Source organism: Panthera uncia, chromosome D4 (genome assembly GCF_023721935.1).
Source record: "Panthera uncia isolate 11264 chromosome D4, Puncia_PCG_1.0, whole genome shotgun sequence".
NCBI lineage: Eukaryota > Metazoa > Chordata > Mammalia > Carnivora > Felidae > Panthera > Panthera uncia.
The window spans coordinates 82,835,178-82,853,360 of record NC_064807.1 but is presented as its reverse complement, the minus strand read 5'-3'; the positions used below and the strand labels follow the sequence as shown (position 1 = coordinate 82,853,360).

The 18,183-nt window shown below is 44.5% G+C and overlaps 1 protein-coding gene across 3 annotated transcripts in view; it reads right to left on the bottom strand.

Moving 5' to 3' along the window:
- Positions 1-18,183, bottom strand: part of MVB12B (multivesicular body subunit 12B) — a 183,058-nt gene that overhangs the window by 128,198 nt on the left and 36,677 nt on the right. For all 3 annotated transcript variants that reach the window (XM_049637998.1, XM_049638007.1, XM_049638016.1), the window contains exon 2: positions 1,076-1,183. In XM_049637998.1, the coding sequence (XP_049493955.1) occupies positions 1,076-1,183 (108 nt within the window). The remainder of the gene's footprint in view (positions 1-1,075; positions 1,184-18,183) is intronic.

Sequence of the window (18,183 nt, the reverse complement as noted above, 5' to 3'; positions counted from 1 at the left end):
ACTGTCTACGTCCAGACATCACTGAGGGACACCCGAGGACCCAGGGATGGGACCACAGGCCGTGTGGTATGTGATGGGGAGAAAGACCGACTGTTCCCCTTTCCCACTTCTGAATGAGGATGTTTGAAAAAAATCGTTTTTCTTTCTAAACGATGAGCTTCTGTTACTGTTACAATAAAATTTATAAAAATAAATTAATAACCCCCCATTTTTTTTTTGCGTTAGAAAGAGACAATGACATCTAGGCCAAAAATACAATGTCACCCCTGAAAATCAAAGTCTGACAGCTCCCCGTTTGGGGAGAGGGAAGACAGGTGACCTTAGATAAGCACAGAAACTCTCTGATCTCGGGAAAGGAGCTAATACTCGCAGAGACTGTCTGAGGATGGAAAAGGTTTATTTGCAGTGCCTCTAAGAGGCCTCACTCAGAGTAGCTCTGGGTAGATACGAAAGCTACTTCCCTTTTTTCTAAGCCACTCATTAAAACACTCTATTGGAAGAGCCTTAATGGATAGCTTTAAAGTTTCCTAATTTACGGGCCCAAGAATTAAGAACACCACACCGAAAGACATCTCCACACGTGGTAGACACCTACCTGCAGACACAATGACATGTCAAACGTCACAGAGACTCAGGGAGAAAGTCATTTGGGAAACGAGGCCGTGTCTGGGAGAAGAGGTGATCATGGAGTGTCCTTCCAGCCATGCTTCCGTTTATCGGCCGGCTTTAAATCCAGCTGCACTAGCAAACTCTCACGTCCACACTACCCTGTGATTTGTGACTTACAGGAAAGGTAGGCAAATGATGGCTGGGGGAGAAATTTCCTGGTTCCCTTTTGAGAACACATTTTAATGGAGTTCACGGTACACCTGGGTACGTGACTAATAATACCGTTAATAAATGAAACACAGCGCTAGCTGCTGGTTTCTACCCAGTTCACTAAAACCACAGATTAATATGGCAATGAAAATAAACCACAACAACAACAGCAAAAAAAAAAAAAAAGAGGAAATTTCAGCCAGGCACGTAAATGCCTTGTGCTCACTCAGCAAACGGACACCACTACTAGACTTACATTTTCTTTGGAAAATGATCTCGTGAAACACAGGTATCTGGTAACCTTGGATTTAAATAAGCCATCTTTCCAGAGGTCAGCATCCACACCATCTGCTGTCTGTGCAACCTACACCAAAGAGACAGAGAAAAAGAGCACAGGTAAGGCAGGCTGGAAAAGGAGGCGTGTGTGAGCATCTTCTCCATACCTGTGCCAATTAACACTGGCCCGAACTCTCATGGCATCTCATTAGTTCATTTCACTAGGCACCGGGAAGAGATTTTCCAAAAGGGGAAAAGGGAGAATGTGAAAAATACAACTTCTAAAAATATTGTCCCCAGGGAAGCCATTGATTAAAGACACCCTGACAAAAATGGTTCTAATGAGAAAAGAGCAACTTTTGTTGCAATGGACCAAGAAGGGATTGGAGAAGTCAGCACATTAAGTTCCTCATTACCACTTACTCGGGGGACATACAGGGTGCAGAAAAAAGTCCAATGGGGTGTGAAATGCCACCTGAGAGGAGCACCGCCTGCTCCAGGGCCCTGGGGCCAGCCAGGATGCTTCGTCAAGGGGACCCTAGTGGGGGCTGGGGGGCGGGGTACCAGGGAAGCCCGCTCCTCTCTGTCTCCTCCGTACGCAGGCTCCACGAGTGGTACTCAAGGTCGGAAACTGTATCATGATGGAAAAATAAAAAAGATTCAGCTCCTTGTTTATGGCCTCACTAAGAAGCCATTTCCCCGTCCACAGCTACAGAGGTGTTCCTCTCGGAAGTGCTCAAGCATGAAGCCAGCCTTGATCTGAGTCCTAAAGGACTTGTGTACTGGGCCGGGGCGGGGGGCTTAGCGTGAAAGCCCCTGCTTTGGGACAACCTGCTGACGAGGAGATTGGAGAGCAGGAGAGGAATGGCTGGATGAGGACAGCATTTCCCCCCCCCCCCCCCCCCATTTCTTTCCAGACTGTTCTATTCACGGACCGCCGGGGCTTGCTCTGCTGTCTCACTCAGTAGCCCCAGAGGACAGCATCCCGAGGGGGCACATCCAGGAAGACTGAGGGGGCAGCACCCTGTTTCAGACTGAGCTCCAAGACGATCTGTTCTCTGCTGTCTCCCTGGTCATACTGTTGGGCCTTAGACTTCGGGGGGCAGTTCTCGATCTGACAAATCCCTGAAAGCACCTCCATTCTTTGCACAAAAACTGCCTGGTCTCAGCCCCATCCCGTGGACTCTCCACACAGCACGCCAACGGCCTCTGGTGGTCACATGAGCAGGGCGGGGGCGTGGGGGGCATCCCCAGGGCCCCCCACAGCCACATTCTCGGAGGCTGCCTCAGAGAGGCCCAAAGGCCAACTGGCAAAAGAAAAATGCCTTCCCCCCCACCCCCAAACCGAACAATCGTAAATTAGCAAGTGCAACACGAGAAAAAGAAAGATCCTTATGCTACATGTGCAAATATGTTTGACCTGAAATGTGGGGGAGGAATGGTATGGGGATAATTTCAGGAACCGTTTGCTCCAAGTATGTCACCCCCACAGAAAGAGACGACCTGGCACAGCATCAGGCCTCATCAGCACTTTCCCCCACAATGGTCTTACATAAAGTTTCTTGGAAAACATGAGCTATAAGGCAGGGGCCCTAACTCTCCACCTCCAAGCATCTCTTTTGTTTGTTTTCTCCTGTGGATTCCATGAGAATGGAGTGGTTCTAACGAGAAAAGAGCAACCTTCGTTGCAACGGACCAAGAAAGGACTGGAGAAGTCAGCACATTAAGTTTTGAAAGATTTTTATTTCCCAAACTGTACTTTTCTGGTACTTCCTCAATTCTAGGATGTAGTCACTTGGGAATCACTCAGGGATGGAAAGAATAACCCTTCAGGAAAAAAGGAAATCAAATATCAAACTGTACGGATCTATTTTAAGATGCATCCCAATTTCAGAACCATGAAGATGTGAAAATAAAAGATGCTAGAGGAACAAAGAAATAAGGGAACTTACACAAACCGTGGTTTCTCGATAATAAATGCCTTATTTTCGATACATTAAAAAAATAGTCTGCAGAACACTGGAAGGTTGTGGAATCCCAGGCTGGGACCTCAGAAAACAGAGCTGTCTTTAACCTCCCACCAGAAAGGGAATGGAGTTCAGAAGGGCTCTCCTGGATATTTAGTAATTCCACTGGAGGGCGGGTATACCCTAAATCAAGGCTATTGTTTCCAGGACTTGAAAAGGATGGTTCCCCCTCTGCTCACCCCACTGCCTGAATTTTCCTTTTTCTGGGTGGGAAAGACACCTCACTATGATAATGAGGCCGGTGCAAGCGTGTAAAGAGAACAGGTGCGCAGCGGGATTGCCCCTTACCTGGGAGGCCCAGGCGGTACAGCCCTCCAACCTGCACTGGAAAGGCATTAAAAATGCACAACCAAAGGCCTGGCTTTGCTCTGAGGCCACAACTCATTTGCAATGAAGTAAAAATGTGTAATGCCCTCCAACCCCAACCAAGGGGAGGTGAGGAGGGTGGTGAGAGAGAGAGAGAGAGAGAGAGAGAGAGAGAGGGAGACAGAGAGAGTGCAAGCACATATGTATGTGTATGCACGTGTGTGTGTGTGTGTGTGTGTGTGTGTGTGTGTGGGCAGAACACAGAGGTGCCCAGAGCCCGGACCCACACGGAGGGTGGACTAGAACAAGGAGCAAGAAGGTCCCGGGTCCCAGCTCATCAGAAGCACTGAGAAAGTGGCCCTGGGGTAACAAGGCCGGGCATTCCCAGCCTCGCCTTCCCTGTAATAATAAGATGTACCCAGAAGCTTCTTTCTAATCCAGTCACATAAAGGTGTTTATGAACCTTAATGCTTGTGTCCCAAATTAGATGAGCTAACGAGCTACCCGATAAGTTACATGTGAGGCGGGAGGCTGCGCAGGCCCCCCTGCAGAAATTCACGTTTCAACTCTGACCGTGAGAACTCAGTGGCCAGCCTCTGAATCTCGGGATGGGAGAGGCCATGGGGAGGTGGGCTGAGGGCTGCAGGAAGAGGTGCAGCACAGCCCGTGAAATTAAGAGGCAGACCGGAACTTGACACTGGATGGCTTAAGCAAACCCCCTCCTCCTGGGGACGCCGTGGTTAGAGATGACGTACATGCAAAGCGTCTGCCTCAGTGCTCAGCAGGGGGCACCCAGAGAGCCAGCACTAACACGTCTAAACCGAAAATGAGGACAGCTGGTCTGACATCGAACCACACCTTTAAAGTGACGTCGTGCTACGTCAAGATTCAAAAAGTCCTAAACTGCCACACTGGGGTTCAGCTGGTCCTCTGGGATTCCTTCCCCATCTCTGGGACTAGATTTGGTCTTCAAACACAAATTATGTACATGTGCACTTAATGTTTACCTGCCTCCTACTATCCTGCCCCTGGACTACAAGCTTCACAAGGAAAATGGAAATTGCCATCCATCCCCTGCACTGTGCACGGTGCCTGATACATACGGGCTCAATCAAAGCTTGTCGAAGGAGTGAACGAACCTGCCACTCAGTCAGGGTCAAAATGTGAAAAGCCACACACCTTGCTAGCTACCCAAGTAAGGTAATCAAAAAATTTTAAATGAAGTTTCCAGGATGTAATCCCTTGAGCTGAGTGTATCCCCTTCAAAATCCCCACTTTGTGAGGCCACATACCCATTTCAACAACGAGGTCCCTTATTGTTTTGCTTATCTTGTTTGTACCCTGCCCTGTTCCCCAAATCACTGGAGTTGCTGCTGCTGAGTGCATTGCTCAGAGTATTTATTACAGGGCTTCACACGTGCCACACACGCACACACACACACACACACACACACTCTCTCTCTCTCTCATACACGCTCTTTAATTACACACTCACATATACACATTCTTCTCTCCTATACACACTCACCCTTTCATGCCCTCCCTGTCTTTCCAGCATTTCCCTGGGTATAGGAGCTGCCTGTGGGGAGGAGTAGGTGGGCAGTGACAGACTGAACACATGGGGGTATTTCCCTTCTCTGCCGATGTTCTTCTCAAATGACAACCACGTGGAGAAGGCATGAACCCACTAAAATACAGAGCAGGAGAAGAGCACGATGCAAGAGAGATGTCAACAACCGTCTGTGCAAAGAGATGTGTAAAGTGAAAGGCTGGGATTTAGCAGAGTGGAGGGTCTAATGACTTGCACCCTGGGACACCGTCCCAGAGCCACCAGATACCACTGGGGATGAGGGTCAAACAGGAAGATTGGAACAAGGTCTATAAACACAGCAGTCACGCTCCCAGATCCCCATCCCCATTTCAGATGCATTTTCTGCATAAATGGAACCAGTAAGGCTCCAGAACATAAGGAGGATGTAGACTCCAGACTGAAAACCGTGCATACTGAATGGTGGGCCCCCCTCCCCTGCCACCACCACGCTTATCCTCCTTCCTGGTTCTGTTGTCTCAGCAGCTGTGTGTATCCCCTAAGCACTGGATACCAAAGGATTCGTTTCTGGAGATACTAAAGAGTGCCAGAGAATAGACCAGCACGCATAGACTCTCGGGGTCTCCTGCTACAAAAGCTACTTCCCTGCTACATCACCCTGTGCACCACCCACCAGCCCACAGGCCCCACCCCCACCCAGGCACTCCACCCCCACTAACTAGTGCCCCACTCTTAAACATTAGCAAAGGATCACCAGGTGCTGAAGGTAAGTCCCAAATATGATAGACAGGGTCCAAATTAGAAAAACAGGCATTTAGGGGCACCTGGGTGGCTCAGTAGGTTAAGCATCTGACTTTGCCTCAGGTCATGATCTCGGGTTTCATAACCCGCCTGCGTCGGGCTCTGTGCTGACAGCTTAGAGCTTGGAGCCTGCTTCAGATTGTGTGTCTCTCTCTGCCCTTCTCCCAATCGCTCTCCGTCTCTCTCTCTCAAAAATAAACATTAAAAAAAAAGAAACAAAATTGAATCCTTTCTTAAAAAAAAAAAAAAAGAAAAAAGAACAACGGGCATTTGAGGGTAGCAGAGACAGTATGAGGCAACAATTAAAATTAAGAAACAGGCAGCCAAACCTATAATTCATATCTTCAAAGGGATTAATAAATATATTGCAACCACCAAAGAATGGAATATTGTGAAAACCATTTTAAAGGATCAATTTAAGAATAATATAGAGAACCTAGAAATAAAAAAGTTATAGCTAAAATTAAAAATTAAAAAAAAAATACTGGAAGAGAAAATTGAGGATCACTTCCAGAAAGCAGAATACCAAGATGAGATAAGCTATAGGAAAGTCAAACAAAGAAGGCTGAGGGATCAGGACAACATCCAAATGATGAAATCTCCAGAAAGAGAAAAAAAATGGAAGAGAAGGTGAGTGTCCATACTAAGGAGGACGTGAGTGTTCCAGCACAGTGAATGAAAAAGTCCCACCCCAAAGCAAAACAAGAGAGAATCCCACCAAATCTGGGAGAAATAAACCATCTTTAAAACTTCCAGAGAGAAGTACCATGTCACATAAAAAGGAATGGGAATCAGAACACATCAGACTTCTCGACAGCAACACTGAGTGCTAAATAAGACAAGGGAAAAAAATGTCTTTAAGATTCTGGGGAATTCTTGAATTCTCCACTCAAACCAATTAAATGTGAGGGCAGAATAAAGACATTTGCAGACATACAAGGATTTAAGAAGTTAATCTTCCAGCAGCCCTCTCTTAGGAACCTACTGGAGAATGCATCAGCAAAACTGGGGATGAAATCAATGAAGAGGAAACCATGAACCCCAGGAAACAGATGCTACATGGGACGGTGACGACAGGGGTGCCCAGGCCTAGATGTGAGGAAAAGGAGAGAAAGCCACGGTGGGACATCTGGAGGAAGAGTGGCTAGGACAGTTTCTGGAACTGTACTTAAACCCTGGGAAGAAATATGGATGGGTGTGTGACAGATGTACTGGAGCACTTAGAAAAAGAAAAACACAGGCATAAAGCTGTTTGAAAACATAATTTATTAATTTAAAAATTAAAAAAAATTTTTTTAATCTGTATGTAAAAATCAATAGGCACTTAGTATGGAGGTTCCTTAAAAAGAAAACTACCCTATGATCCAGTAATCACACCCCCAAAATACAAAAATACTAATTCAAAAGGACACAGTCAGAGAAAGACAAATACCGTATGATTTCACTCATATGTGAAATTAAGAAACAAAACAAGCGAGCAAGGTGGAAAAAAAAGAGAGAGAGAGGCAAACCAAGAAACAAACTCTTAACTACAGAGAAGAAACTGATGGTTACCAGAGGGGAGGTTGGTAGGGGGGGATGGGGGAATAGGTCACAGGGCTTAAGGAGTGCCGTGTCATGATGTATGTTAGTGCTGAATGTCATTATACACCTGAAACTACCAGAACACTGTATGTTAACTATACTGGAAATAAAATAACAAAACACAACACAGCAAAATAAAATAAAAATGATAGCTGGGAAAACATTAAAAAGAAAATTTAAAAATTAGAATATAAAAGAAATAGGCACCTAGATAGTTAAGCAAAATGAAAGAAACAAGTCAATAACTAATTCCAAGAAAATGAGAAGGATGCATGAGAAAGAAAAACTACCCATAGTACATTACCTGACTGAGCGGTACCCAGAGTCTGCCTTGTCATAATACGTAAACACTGACCACCAAATTACCAAAAATTGTGAGGCTGCCTGCTGGGGGAGATTTTAAGAGAACTGAATGTGTAGGATAGGTAAATTAAGAAGTAAGTAGTTCATTCAAACTATCTAGAAACGTGGAGATAAAGTACCGGCAGTGAAGAAATCTAAGGGTTGAAAGTGCCTCTGGGGAGTAAAAAAGGAAGAGACAGGCTGGGGGCTGTTGCATGTTCTTCTGAGCCTTTCAGTACTCTGATTTTTTTTTTTTTTTTTTACCTATGTATCCTTTTGTTGAAAGAAAAGTGAACTTTAAAAGAATCAGAGAGCTGGGAAATGTATCATGGGAGACACTACGGGAATGGACGATTCCTTTTAGGGAAACCCCCACCATCAGGGATGTTCCTCCAGGTGCAACATGACCTCAACGCTAGTCATCTCCTCAGTGGGTTCCCAAGAGTGTGACAATGCCCAAAGCTGTGTGCACAGAGATTCTGGCCTCCTCTACTGCTCGAATCCGCCTAGAGGTACCCTGGGGGTCCCCTGTGAGTGATAGTCCCAGCCCTGCAGAACCAACCACAAGACCTTAGAGGAAGCTGCCTGACCAGGATCCGGACTCAGCCTCTGTCTCTCGGCCCAGGCCTCTGAATCCTTCTCTGGGCCAAGTTCAGAGGTCACACTCTGGACCACTGCGCAGCAGTTACGGAAAAAATGTGTACACGGGAAGCCCGAACAGCCACTGTGCGGTGTGACTGGCTCCCCACAGCTGGCCTATGGGGCACGGGTGCTGTAACAGAACCGTGAAGCCAAATGTAAGAAATCCTCCTGGTTTCAGGACAGGCAGTGGGGCTGGAACCCTTGCAGGGGACTTCCTGTCTGCCTGGCACGGGTCTAAGCAAGTCGCGTGCACTTCTCATTGAAGTCTCCCAACAACCCAATGACATACGTACTGTTTGCTCCACAGATGACACGTGAGAAAATGAGCCTCAGAGAAGTGAGGCAAACTTAGCAAAGTCAACTCAGTAAACCAAGATGGGGGGACCTCCCGGGTCACCAGCCCAACTGTGCACTCCTGCATCTCCACCTCAACACTCAGGAAGCAGTCACCCTTCACCGCCCAGGGAAGGACAGTCAACCTGCTAGGTCAAAACCAGGACACCTATGGGCCCTGCCTTTGACAAGCCACATGGGGGCATACCTGGAATATACCAGAAGAACATCATCCAAACAGAAAGACCCACTCGGGGCCACTTCAGAGACCCACCAGTATCACCACAGCGAAAGGAGGCTGGGAACATACTTCTTCAGCTCAGTACCAAATGCCGCAGAAAAGGTAACGCTTGTGAACACTTCTGGAAGCATGTAGGTTTGGAGGGTTTTGCTTTGGTGCTGAAGTATGGAAGAAAATGGTGATTTTAATTTTAATGCTGAAACGCCTTCCTTATCTTGTTAAGACTTAAGTCTAAGCTATTGACTCTGTTAGTTTTATTTTTTTTTATTATTTATTTTTGTTTTAATTTAAATCCAAGTTAGTTAACATATAGTGATTTCAGGAATACAATTTAGTGATTCATCACTTATATGTAATAGCCAGTGCTCATCCCAACAAGTCTCCTCCTTAATGCCCCTCACCCCTTTAGGTCTTCCCCGCCCCCCCACCCAACACTCTGCCAGCAACCCTCAGTTTGTTCTCTGTATTTAAGAGTCTCTTACGGTTTGTCTCCCTCTCTGTTTTATATTATTTTTGCTTCCCTTCCCTCACATCCATCTGTCTTGTATGTTAAATTTCACATATGAGTGAAGTCATATGATATTTGTCTTTCTCTGAATGACTTATTTTGCTTAGCATAGTACACTCTAGTTCCATCCACGCTGTTGTAAATGGCACTATTTCATTCTTTTCTGACCGTTGAGTAATATTCCATTGTATATATAAACCACATATTCTTTATCCCATCATCTGTCAATGGACATTTGGGCTCTTTCCATATTTTGGCTATTGTCGATAGTGCTGCTATAAACATTGGGGTACATGTGTTCCTTCGAAACAGCACACTTGTATCTTTTGGATAAATACCTAGTAGTGCAATTGCTGGGTCGTAGGGTAGTTCTATTTTTAATTTTTAAGGAACCTCCATACTGTTTCCCAGAGTAGCCACACCAGTTTGCATTCCCACCAGCAGTGCAAAAAGGTTCCTCTTTCTCCACATCCTCGCCAACATCTGTTGTTGCCTGAGTTGTTTAGCCATTCTGACATGTGTGAGGTGGTATCTCATTGTGGTTTTGATTTGTATTTCCTTGATGCTGAGTGAGGCTGAACATTTTTCATGTGTCTGTTAGCCATCTGGAGGTCTTCTTTGGAAAAGTGCCTATTCATGTCTTTTGCCCATTTCTTCACTGGATTATTTGTTTTTTGGGTGTTGAGTTTGATAAGTTCTTTATAGATTTTGGGATACTAACCCTTTATCTGATATGTCATTTGCATATATCTTCTCTCATTCTGTCGGTTGCCTTTTAGTTTTGCTGATTGTTTCCTTCACTGTGCATAAGCTTTTTTATCTTAGTGAGGTCCCAATAGTTCATTTTTGCTTTTGTTTCCCTTGTCTCTGGAGACATGTCAAGTAAGAAGTTGCTGTGGCCAAGGTCAAAGAGGTTGTTGCCTGCTTTCTCCTCTAGAATTTTGACGGCTTCCTGTCTTATGTTTAGGTCTGTCATCTATTTTGAGTTTATTTTTGTGTATGGTGTAAGAAAGTGGTTCAGGTTCATTCGTCTGCATGTTGCTGTCCAGTTTTCCCAACACCATTTGCTGAAGAGACTGTCTTTTTTCCATTGGATGTTCTTTCCTGCTTTTGTCAAAGATTAGTTGGCCATATGATTGTGGGTCAATTTTTGGGTTCTCTATTCTGTTCCATTGATCTATGTGTCTGTTCTTGTGCCAATACCATACTGTCTTGATGATTATAGCTTTGTAATACAGCTTGAGGTCTGGAATTGTGATGCCTCCAGTTTTGGTTTTCTTTTTCAGCATTGCTTTAGCTATTCAGGGTCTTTTCTGGTTCCATATTTATTTTAGGATTGCTTGTCCTAGCTCTGTGAAGAATGCTGGTGTTATTTTGATAGGTATTGCATTGAATATGTAGATTGCCTTGGGGAATATCGACATTTTAACAATATTTATTCTTCCAAGCCATGAGCATGGAATGTTTTTCCATTTTTTTGTGTGTCTTCTTCAATTTCTTTCATAAGCTTTCTATAGTTTTTAGTGTATAGATTTTTTACCTCTTTGGTTAGGTTTATTCCTAGGTATTTTATGGGTTTTGATGCAACTGTACATGGGATCAATTCCTTGATTTCTCTTTCTGCTGCTTCATTATTGGTGTATAGAAATGCAACTGATTTCTGTACATTGATTTCACATTCTGCAACTTTGCTGAATTCATGTATCAGTTCTAGCAGTTTTTTGGTGGAGTCTGGGTTTTCCACATAGAGTATCCTGTCGTCTGCGAAGGGTGAAAGTTTGACTTCCTCCTTGCCAATTTGGATGCCTTTTATTTCTTTGTGTCGTCTGATTGCTGAGGCTAAGATTTCCGACACTATGTTGAATAAGTGGTGAGAGGGAGACATCCTTGTCATGTTCCTGACCTTAGGGGGAGAGCTCTCAGTTTTTTCCCATTGAGGATAATATTAGCGGTAGGTCTTTCATATATGGCCTTTATGATCCTTTTTATCCCTACTTTCTTGAGGGTTTTTCTCAAGAAAGAATGCTGTATTTTGTCAAATGCTTTTTCAGTATCTCTTAAGAGGATCATGTGGTTCCACTGGTTTTAAAAGGGCGTCTACACTCAGGCAAGGCCCCGTGTTTTCACTGCATTCCTCTGCTTGCGAGACACAGAGGTCCTGGAGCTCACCTGTGTAAGGGGGAGGGTAGGCAAATGCAACCAGAACTAGTACACAAGCACACAGAAACCAAGACAAGTCTGAGCAAGCCGACCTCAGTGAAAGACAGTGCTTTCGCTTCTCTGGAGGGCTGACACCCAGCTCAGGCCTCCCCGGGGTGGGGGGCACGCTGGACTTTTACCTGATGCCACACCTGTCCAGTCTGCTCCACTGTGTCCCCCACGTGTTGTGGGTAAAAACACCCCACTCACTAACATTCATGGTGTACATCCTGTGTGCCAGGAGCCTAAGTGCAGTATTTTATTCGCCCTAGATCATTAGAGTAAGCAATGCATTTATACAACAACACTACAAGTTACGATGAATGATAATGAGTTACTATCTATTTCATAGATGAGGAAACTGAAGAATGAAAGGGTCTTGGCTCAATCAATCATGGCATGCTTATGCCATAGAATATTTACTCGCTTCTTAAAAAGGATGTGGTAGGGGTGGCTGGGTGGCTCAGTGGGTTGAGCGTCCGACTTCGGCTCAGGTCATGATCTCGTGGTCTGGTCCGTGAGTTCGAGCCCCGCGTCGGGCTCTGTGCTGACAGCTAACAGCCTGGACCCTGTTTCAGATTCTGTGTCTCCCTCTCTCTCTGCCCCTCCCCCGTTCATGCTCTGTCTCTCTCTGTCTCGAAAGTAAATAAACATTAGGAAAAAATTTTGAAAAAAAAAAAGGATGCGGTATATTTATAATTGTGTCCATGGTATATTAAGTGTGGGGAAAAATCTTCTTACCAAGAAGCTTAAGAGGGAACCTATCTACACAGCTCTTAGAAAGCCGCAGGGACAAGATGAACACTCCAGTCAAGGAACAGGCTGTGGCCATGAGCCAGCGGTTCACAGAAGCAAGACAAATGGCCAATGAACACGAAAATATGTTCCACCTACACACTTAGTAAATTCAAGTGCCAACAAGATGCCACTTTTCTTTACCAAAGACACATTTCAAAGAGGGGAGATGGCAACAGTCAAGGGAGGCTATGGGGGAAAAGGCACCCCAACTGCTACTGGTGTGAGTATAAAGTAGTATAACTTTAAATTAGATTAATTCGGTGCTGCATATCAAATGCCTTAAAAATAGACATGCACATGGGTCACAGTGTGACCAAAGAATTCTACTCCTGGGCAGAGAGCCTCAGGAAGAGATCATATGTGAACACAAGAATACACACATCATTTGTTCATTCACATTGAACTTCTGAGCGCCTAGCTCTGATCACGGTGCAGATGATAGGCAGTTAACAAGCCGGACCTGGTCACTGACCCCCAGGGTCACAGTCTCGATGGGGGAAGGCACACAATAAACAGATATGTAAGATAATTTTAGGGAATGCTAAGTGCCTTTATAAAATAGGGGAACGGGGACAGTGACTGAAGAAAAGAGTCTGCTTCAGGGGGGTGACCAGGGAAGCTCTCTCTGATAAGGTGCCTCAGTGTTGATACCTGGATGACAAGAAGAAACGGTCACGTGAGATGTGGAGGAACAGCCTTGCAGGGCAAGGGGACAGCTACCATGAAGACAGGGTAGAAACCAGGCAGATGGATCAAAGGGACAGAAAGGGGGGCTCTGTGATCGCAGTGGGGTCAGACGGGAGGAGTGTTATCTATATGTCCGTTGGGGCACAGTGTTTAAAGGCAAAAGTTGGGCGGGGGGGAGGGGGGGTTCCTGGGTGGCTCAGTCGGTTAAGCATCCAACTTTGGCTCAGGTCATGATCTCACAGGTAATGAGTTTGAGGCCTGAGTCGGGCTCTGCACTGACAGCTCGGAGCCTAGAACCTGCTTCAGATTCTGTGTCTCCCTCTCTCTCTGCCCCTCCCCCACTTGCACTCTGTCTCTCTCTCTCTCTCTTTCTCTCTCTCTCTCTCTCTCTCTCTCTCTAAGAATAAATAAGAACAATAACAAAACAAAGGCAAAAGGGGGGAATGATAAATTTCTAATGGTTAAAGAACATCCTTACAGTAGATGGATGACTCAGCACCACTGGAAATGATTTTGAGGACACGTATCTAGGCTCATGGAAAGTTCAGGGGAAAAGATGAAGTTACAAAATAATTTACGTAGTACAATGTCATATTTTGTTTCTTAAAAATCATCTGTGTACAAAAAGATCGAGACAAATATAAAGCAAAGCATTAACTACCGTCTGGTTGTGAGCAGTTGAGATTTCTGGGTATTTTCTGGTGTTCTCTTTCTTAATTGAGGCATAATGGACATACAGCGTTATATTAATTTCAGGTTTACAATACAGTGGTTCGATATTTGTCTATACTATGAAATATCACCACGATAAGTCCAGCTAACCTCCATCGCCACACATAGTTACGGAAAATTTTTTTCTTCTGAGATTTAGTCTCCCAAATATGCAACACAGTATTATTAACTATAGTTGCCATGCTGGACATCATTCCCCATGAACACCATATTTTACAACTGGAAGTTTGTACCTTTTGACTCTACGCAGCTTTTATAATAAAAACAACAATCTAAAAGACTTCGTTTGATGGGGTGAGAAATGACGATCTGTCGGATTTAAACTTGAGAAACACTTTGTAAATCAGCTACCCAACCAAGCTGCCCGCAGAGGGGCTGTGCAGTAAATCCTCGCAGCCATCAACAGTTCTTCGATGTCAGCATCAAGTTCGCCTTGCCTAACGAGGGGTTCTCAAAAGACACCACGGCTCACCACCAGGCTAACTAGCAGACTGGCCAACCCGTTCACACCCTGGTGTTTTAAGGGAGCCCACCCACAATCCAAAGATGTATCTGGCAGACACAAAACAATCAAAGGGGCCGGGAAACTCTGCAGACATTCCAAAGGAAATATCTGGCTGACACTGTGAATAAGAATGAAGTTCAAAGGGCTCTCGACGTGTTAGATCATCCACTGTGGAAACACAGACACTTGGCCAAGGTCAGGCAGTGGCCAACCGTGAAGCCATTTCACCTCTTCGTCAGAGCAGTTTAGGCACAGCACGGAGAATGGGAGCCCAAGTGGCCTTCCTTCTGACTCCCTAACAGGCTGTGTGCCCAAAAGGCTTTCTAAAACTCTACAGTGGAGAGAGCCATCTGACTGAGGACGAGTCCAGAAACTCTTGGTTGTTGTTTGGTTTTGATTCCATTTGCACTATTTTATCATTTTGTATCCTGAACAGCCGGCTCAGGTCTGCCACAGACTTTCAGCTGGGATGTCTAACATTTTTTAGTGAAAGAAATGAATGCACACCCCTGTCCCTGAGGCTGCCCCGTCTCCCTTAGTCTCTGCGATTTCCTGCCTCCCTGGCTTCGCTCCTGGGGCTCCCTCTGGAACCTCGTTGTGTGGAACATTCTCCTCACTTAGGGCCTGGCTGAAGGACCCCTGGCCCTGGAAAGCCCCCCTGATGATACACAATCAGGTATTTGCCAACTGGCTGAGTGTGTAAGGAAAAGAGCGGGCAATGAGAAAATGCACAAACTACGGCTGGCACGAGGGGCTCCGCAGAACACCCTTCTTCATTCTACCTGCCGCACAGCTGCCGTGACTCCAGCAGGCACAGAGAAGACTGCTTCTTGAGGCGGGGCAGGGTGGAAGAAAGCAGAGGCCCCTGGGGACACCCCCAGAAATCAGGAGCCCTGCTTCTGCACCTGCTGGGGGGGGGCGGGGAAAGACAGACACACAGAGGAGTCAGTCCTTGGGGACTGCAAAGCCATAAGCGGGGAAATGGGATGCAAACACGGGCAGGGTGCTCGGCTACAGCAAAGTGGAAATGTCCGCTCCTCTGGGTCATTGGGAAAGATGGCTGGGGCCACAGTGCTCCTGCCTCTGCCACGCCCAGATGGCCCGCCAGGACACAGCCCTGGGTCTCCACACGGAGACCTGCACCGAGAACAGCAACAGGTTTCCTTGCGGCTGGTTGGCTGCCACACAGAGGCGGGTTCCTCTCCACCACAACCTATGACAGAACTGCAGATGACATAGCAGTGGTTAAGCATGCACTCTTCAATCAATACCACTCAGACATCCTGTGAAACCAAAAATGCAATTAGAGCCCTACCTCACATAAAAACAAATTCCGGGTGGGTTAAAGATTAAAGGTGGAAAGCAAGATTTTAAAGCTTTTCAAAAAAATGTTAAAAAATCTTTATGATTTCAATAGAGGAAATTGTTAAAGAAATGGATGCATGTGTAGGAAAAGTCCGTGAGAGAGGAGATTGATGAATTTTATGACCCTGAAACTTAAAACCTCAGTACCGCAAAGGACACTAAAAACAGTAAAAAGACAAGCCTCAGACAGTGAGCAATGCAGGACTCACAGTGGATTAATATCCAAAATAAATAAAGAACTCCTACAAATCAATGAGAAAAAGAGATAAGCCAAAAGAAAAATGATATACAATATGGAGAAACCACGGGAGGGAACGTTCAACCTCTCTAGGAAATGCAAATTAAAAATGACAATGTTATATCATTCAAAGCAAACCACTGACTAACCTGTAAATATCTGACAAAAACGAGTAGGGCACAAACTGGCACAGCCACTTTGGAGAACACATTTACTAAATTCAGTAAGGTGAAAATGACCCAGCAATTCCACACCGTAAGTGTTCCCTAGAGAAATTCTTAGCACAAAGATAGGAAGGTATTAGGTGCAACACTGTTTATGATGGTAAATTATTAGAAATAACCCAAATCCTTATCAACAAAAGGATGAATAAATATGTCATAGTATATTCATGCAACAGATTTTTATACAGCCTTGAAAATACATTGACTAGAGCTGTATGTATCACCAAGGATAAATCTCGAAAACAATGCTTAGCGAAAGAACAAGTTGAAAAATATGCACAATATGATAATGGATTCCACATGGAAGTCATCTATACAAAGTCTGAAAACAGGAAGAATGTATAGGAATGAAAAATACCAAACTCAGTAGTTACTCTGGGTAAAGAAGGATGCATGGTCCGAAGGGTACACAGGCACCAATAAAGTTTTCTCTCTCTCTCTTATTGAAAAAAAAACAAAGATCCCACATAAACTTACTGAAATACTAATACCTGAAGAAGCTGTATGATAGTTACATGGATATTTGTTACATTACTCTGTATACTTTTCTATACACAGCTGGCCCTTGAACAACACCGGTTTGTGTGGATCCACTTCTTTGCGAATTGTATGTGTGTGTGTGTGTGTGTGTGTGTGTGTGTGTGTGTGTGTGAGATAAATACAGTTTGGTACTATGAATGTATTTTCTTTTTCTCACTGTTTTCTTAATAACATTTTTTCCCCTCTAGCTTACTTTATTGTAAGAATACAGTACGTAATACATATAACAAAAAAGGATGTTAATTGACTGTTTATGTTATCAGTAAAGCTTCTGGTCCACAGTAGGCTATTAGTAGTTAAGTTTTTGGGGAGTCAGCGGTTATATATGGATTTTCAATTGTGCCAGTGGTGGAGGGGTTCAGTGCCCCCAAGCCCCCTTATTCAAGAACTGTATATGAAATATTTAGTAATACAATTTTTAATTTTAAAATTTTAAAAAATCAGATCAGGGCACCAGGGTGGCTTAGTTGGCGAAGGATTTGACTTCGGCCCAGGTCATGATCTCACGGTTTGTGAGTTCAAGCCCCACGTTGGGCTCTGTGCTGACAGCTCAGAGCCTGGGGCCTGCTTCAGATTCTGTGTCTCCCTCTCTCTCTGCCCCTTCCCTACTTGTACTCTGTCTCTCTCTCAAAAATAAATAAACATTTAAAAAAATCAGATATCATAGACACCTTAAGAAAAAAAGGAGTAGGGCCTTCAAATACTCATAAATGTAAAAGGCGAAGAGTTGCGAGAGGAAACACAGGACGCCCCATTGAATTAAATGTGAATTTCAGATACACGAGGAACAGTGAATAATTTTTTTCAAATTTAAAAAATTTTCAAATTTTTCAGATTTCTTTGGACATCCGATCAGTTTTATTTGCTAAATCTGGCAACGCAAACAAGGGGGTGTGCCCTGAGGCTCTTTGCAGTGAAAAACTGGACAGGGATGACGCTGGGCATCAGGAGAATGCTCGTGTAGAGCGTTCAGCCTGCCACGGAGCAACACACTCCAGGGAATGAGAACGCGTTAGTCCTATTCTCATTAATCTAGAAAGATCTAACCGGCATACGCATCGTTCGGGAAAAATAAAGCAAGAGCGCGCTGCGTGATCTAATTTATATTAAAAAGTCAAGTTGTAGCAACATAGTTCTGTAAGTCATTTAAACACGTAAGTGCTGAGGGAAAAGGAAAAAAAAAGAACAAACTGATGAGAGTGGCTAACAGAAATTAGGGGTGTGGTAGAGGGTGACTTGAGCTTTCAGCAGAAATTAGGGGCGTGGTAGAGAGTGACTTGAGCTTTCGGCTGTATTATTTGATTTTTTTAAATAAGAAGATTTTTTTGTATCCCTTATTTAATTAAAAATATATACTTTTTTTTTTTTTTGCAAAAAAGGGGGAAAAAAAAAACAAGCCTAGAAGGATACTTCCAAACTGCTAATAATATTGCGTAGGATTAAGAAGAAAAGAAAGGTAATATTCTC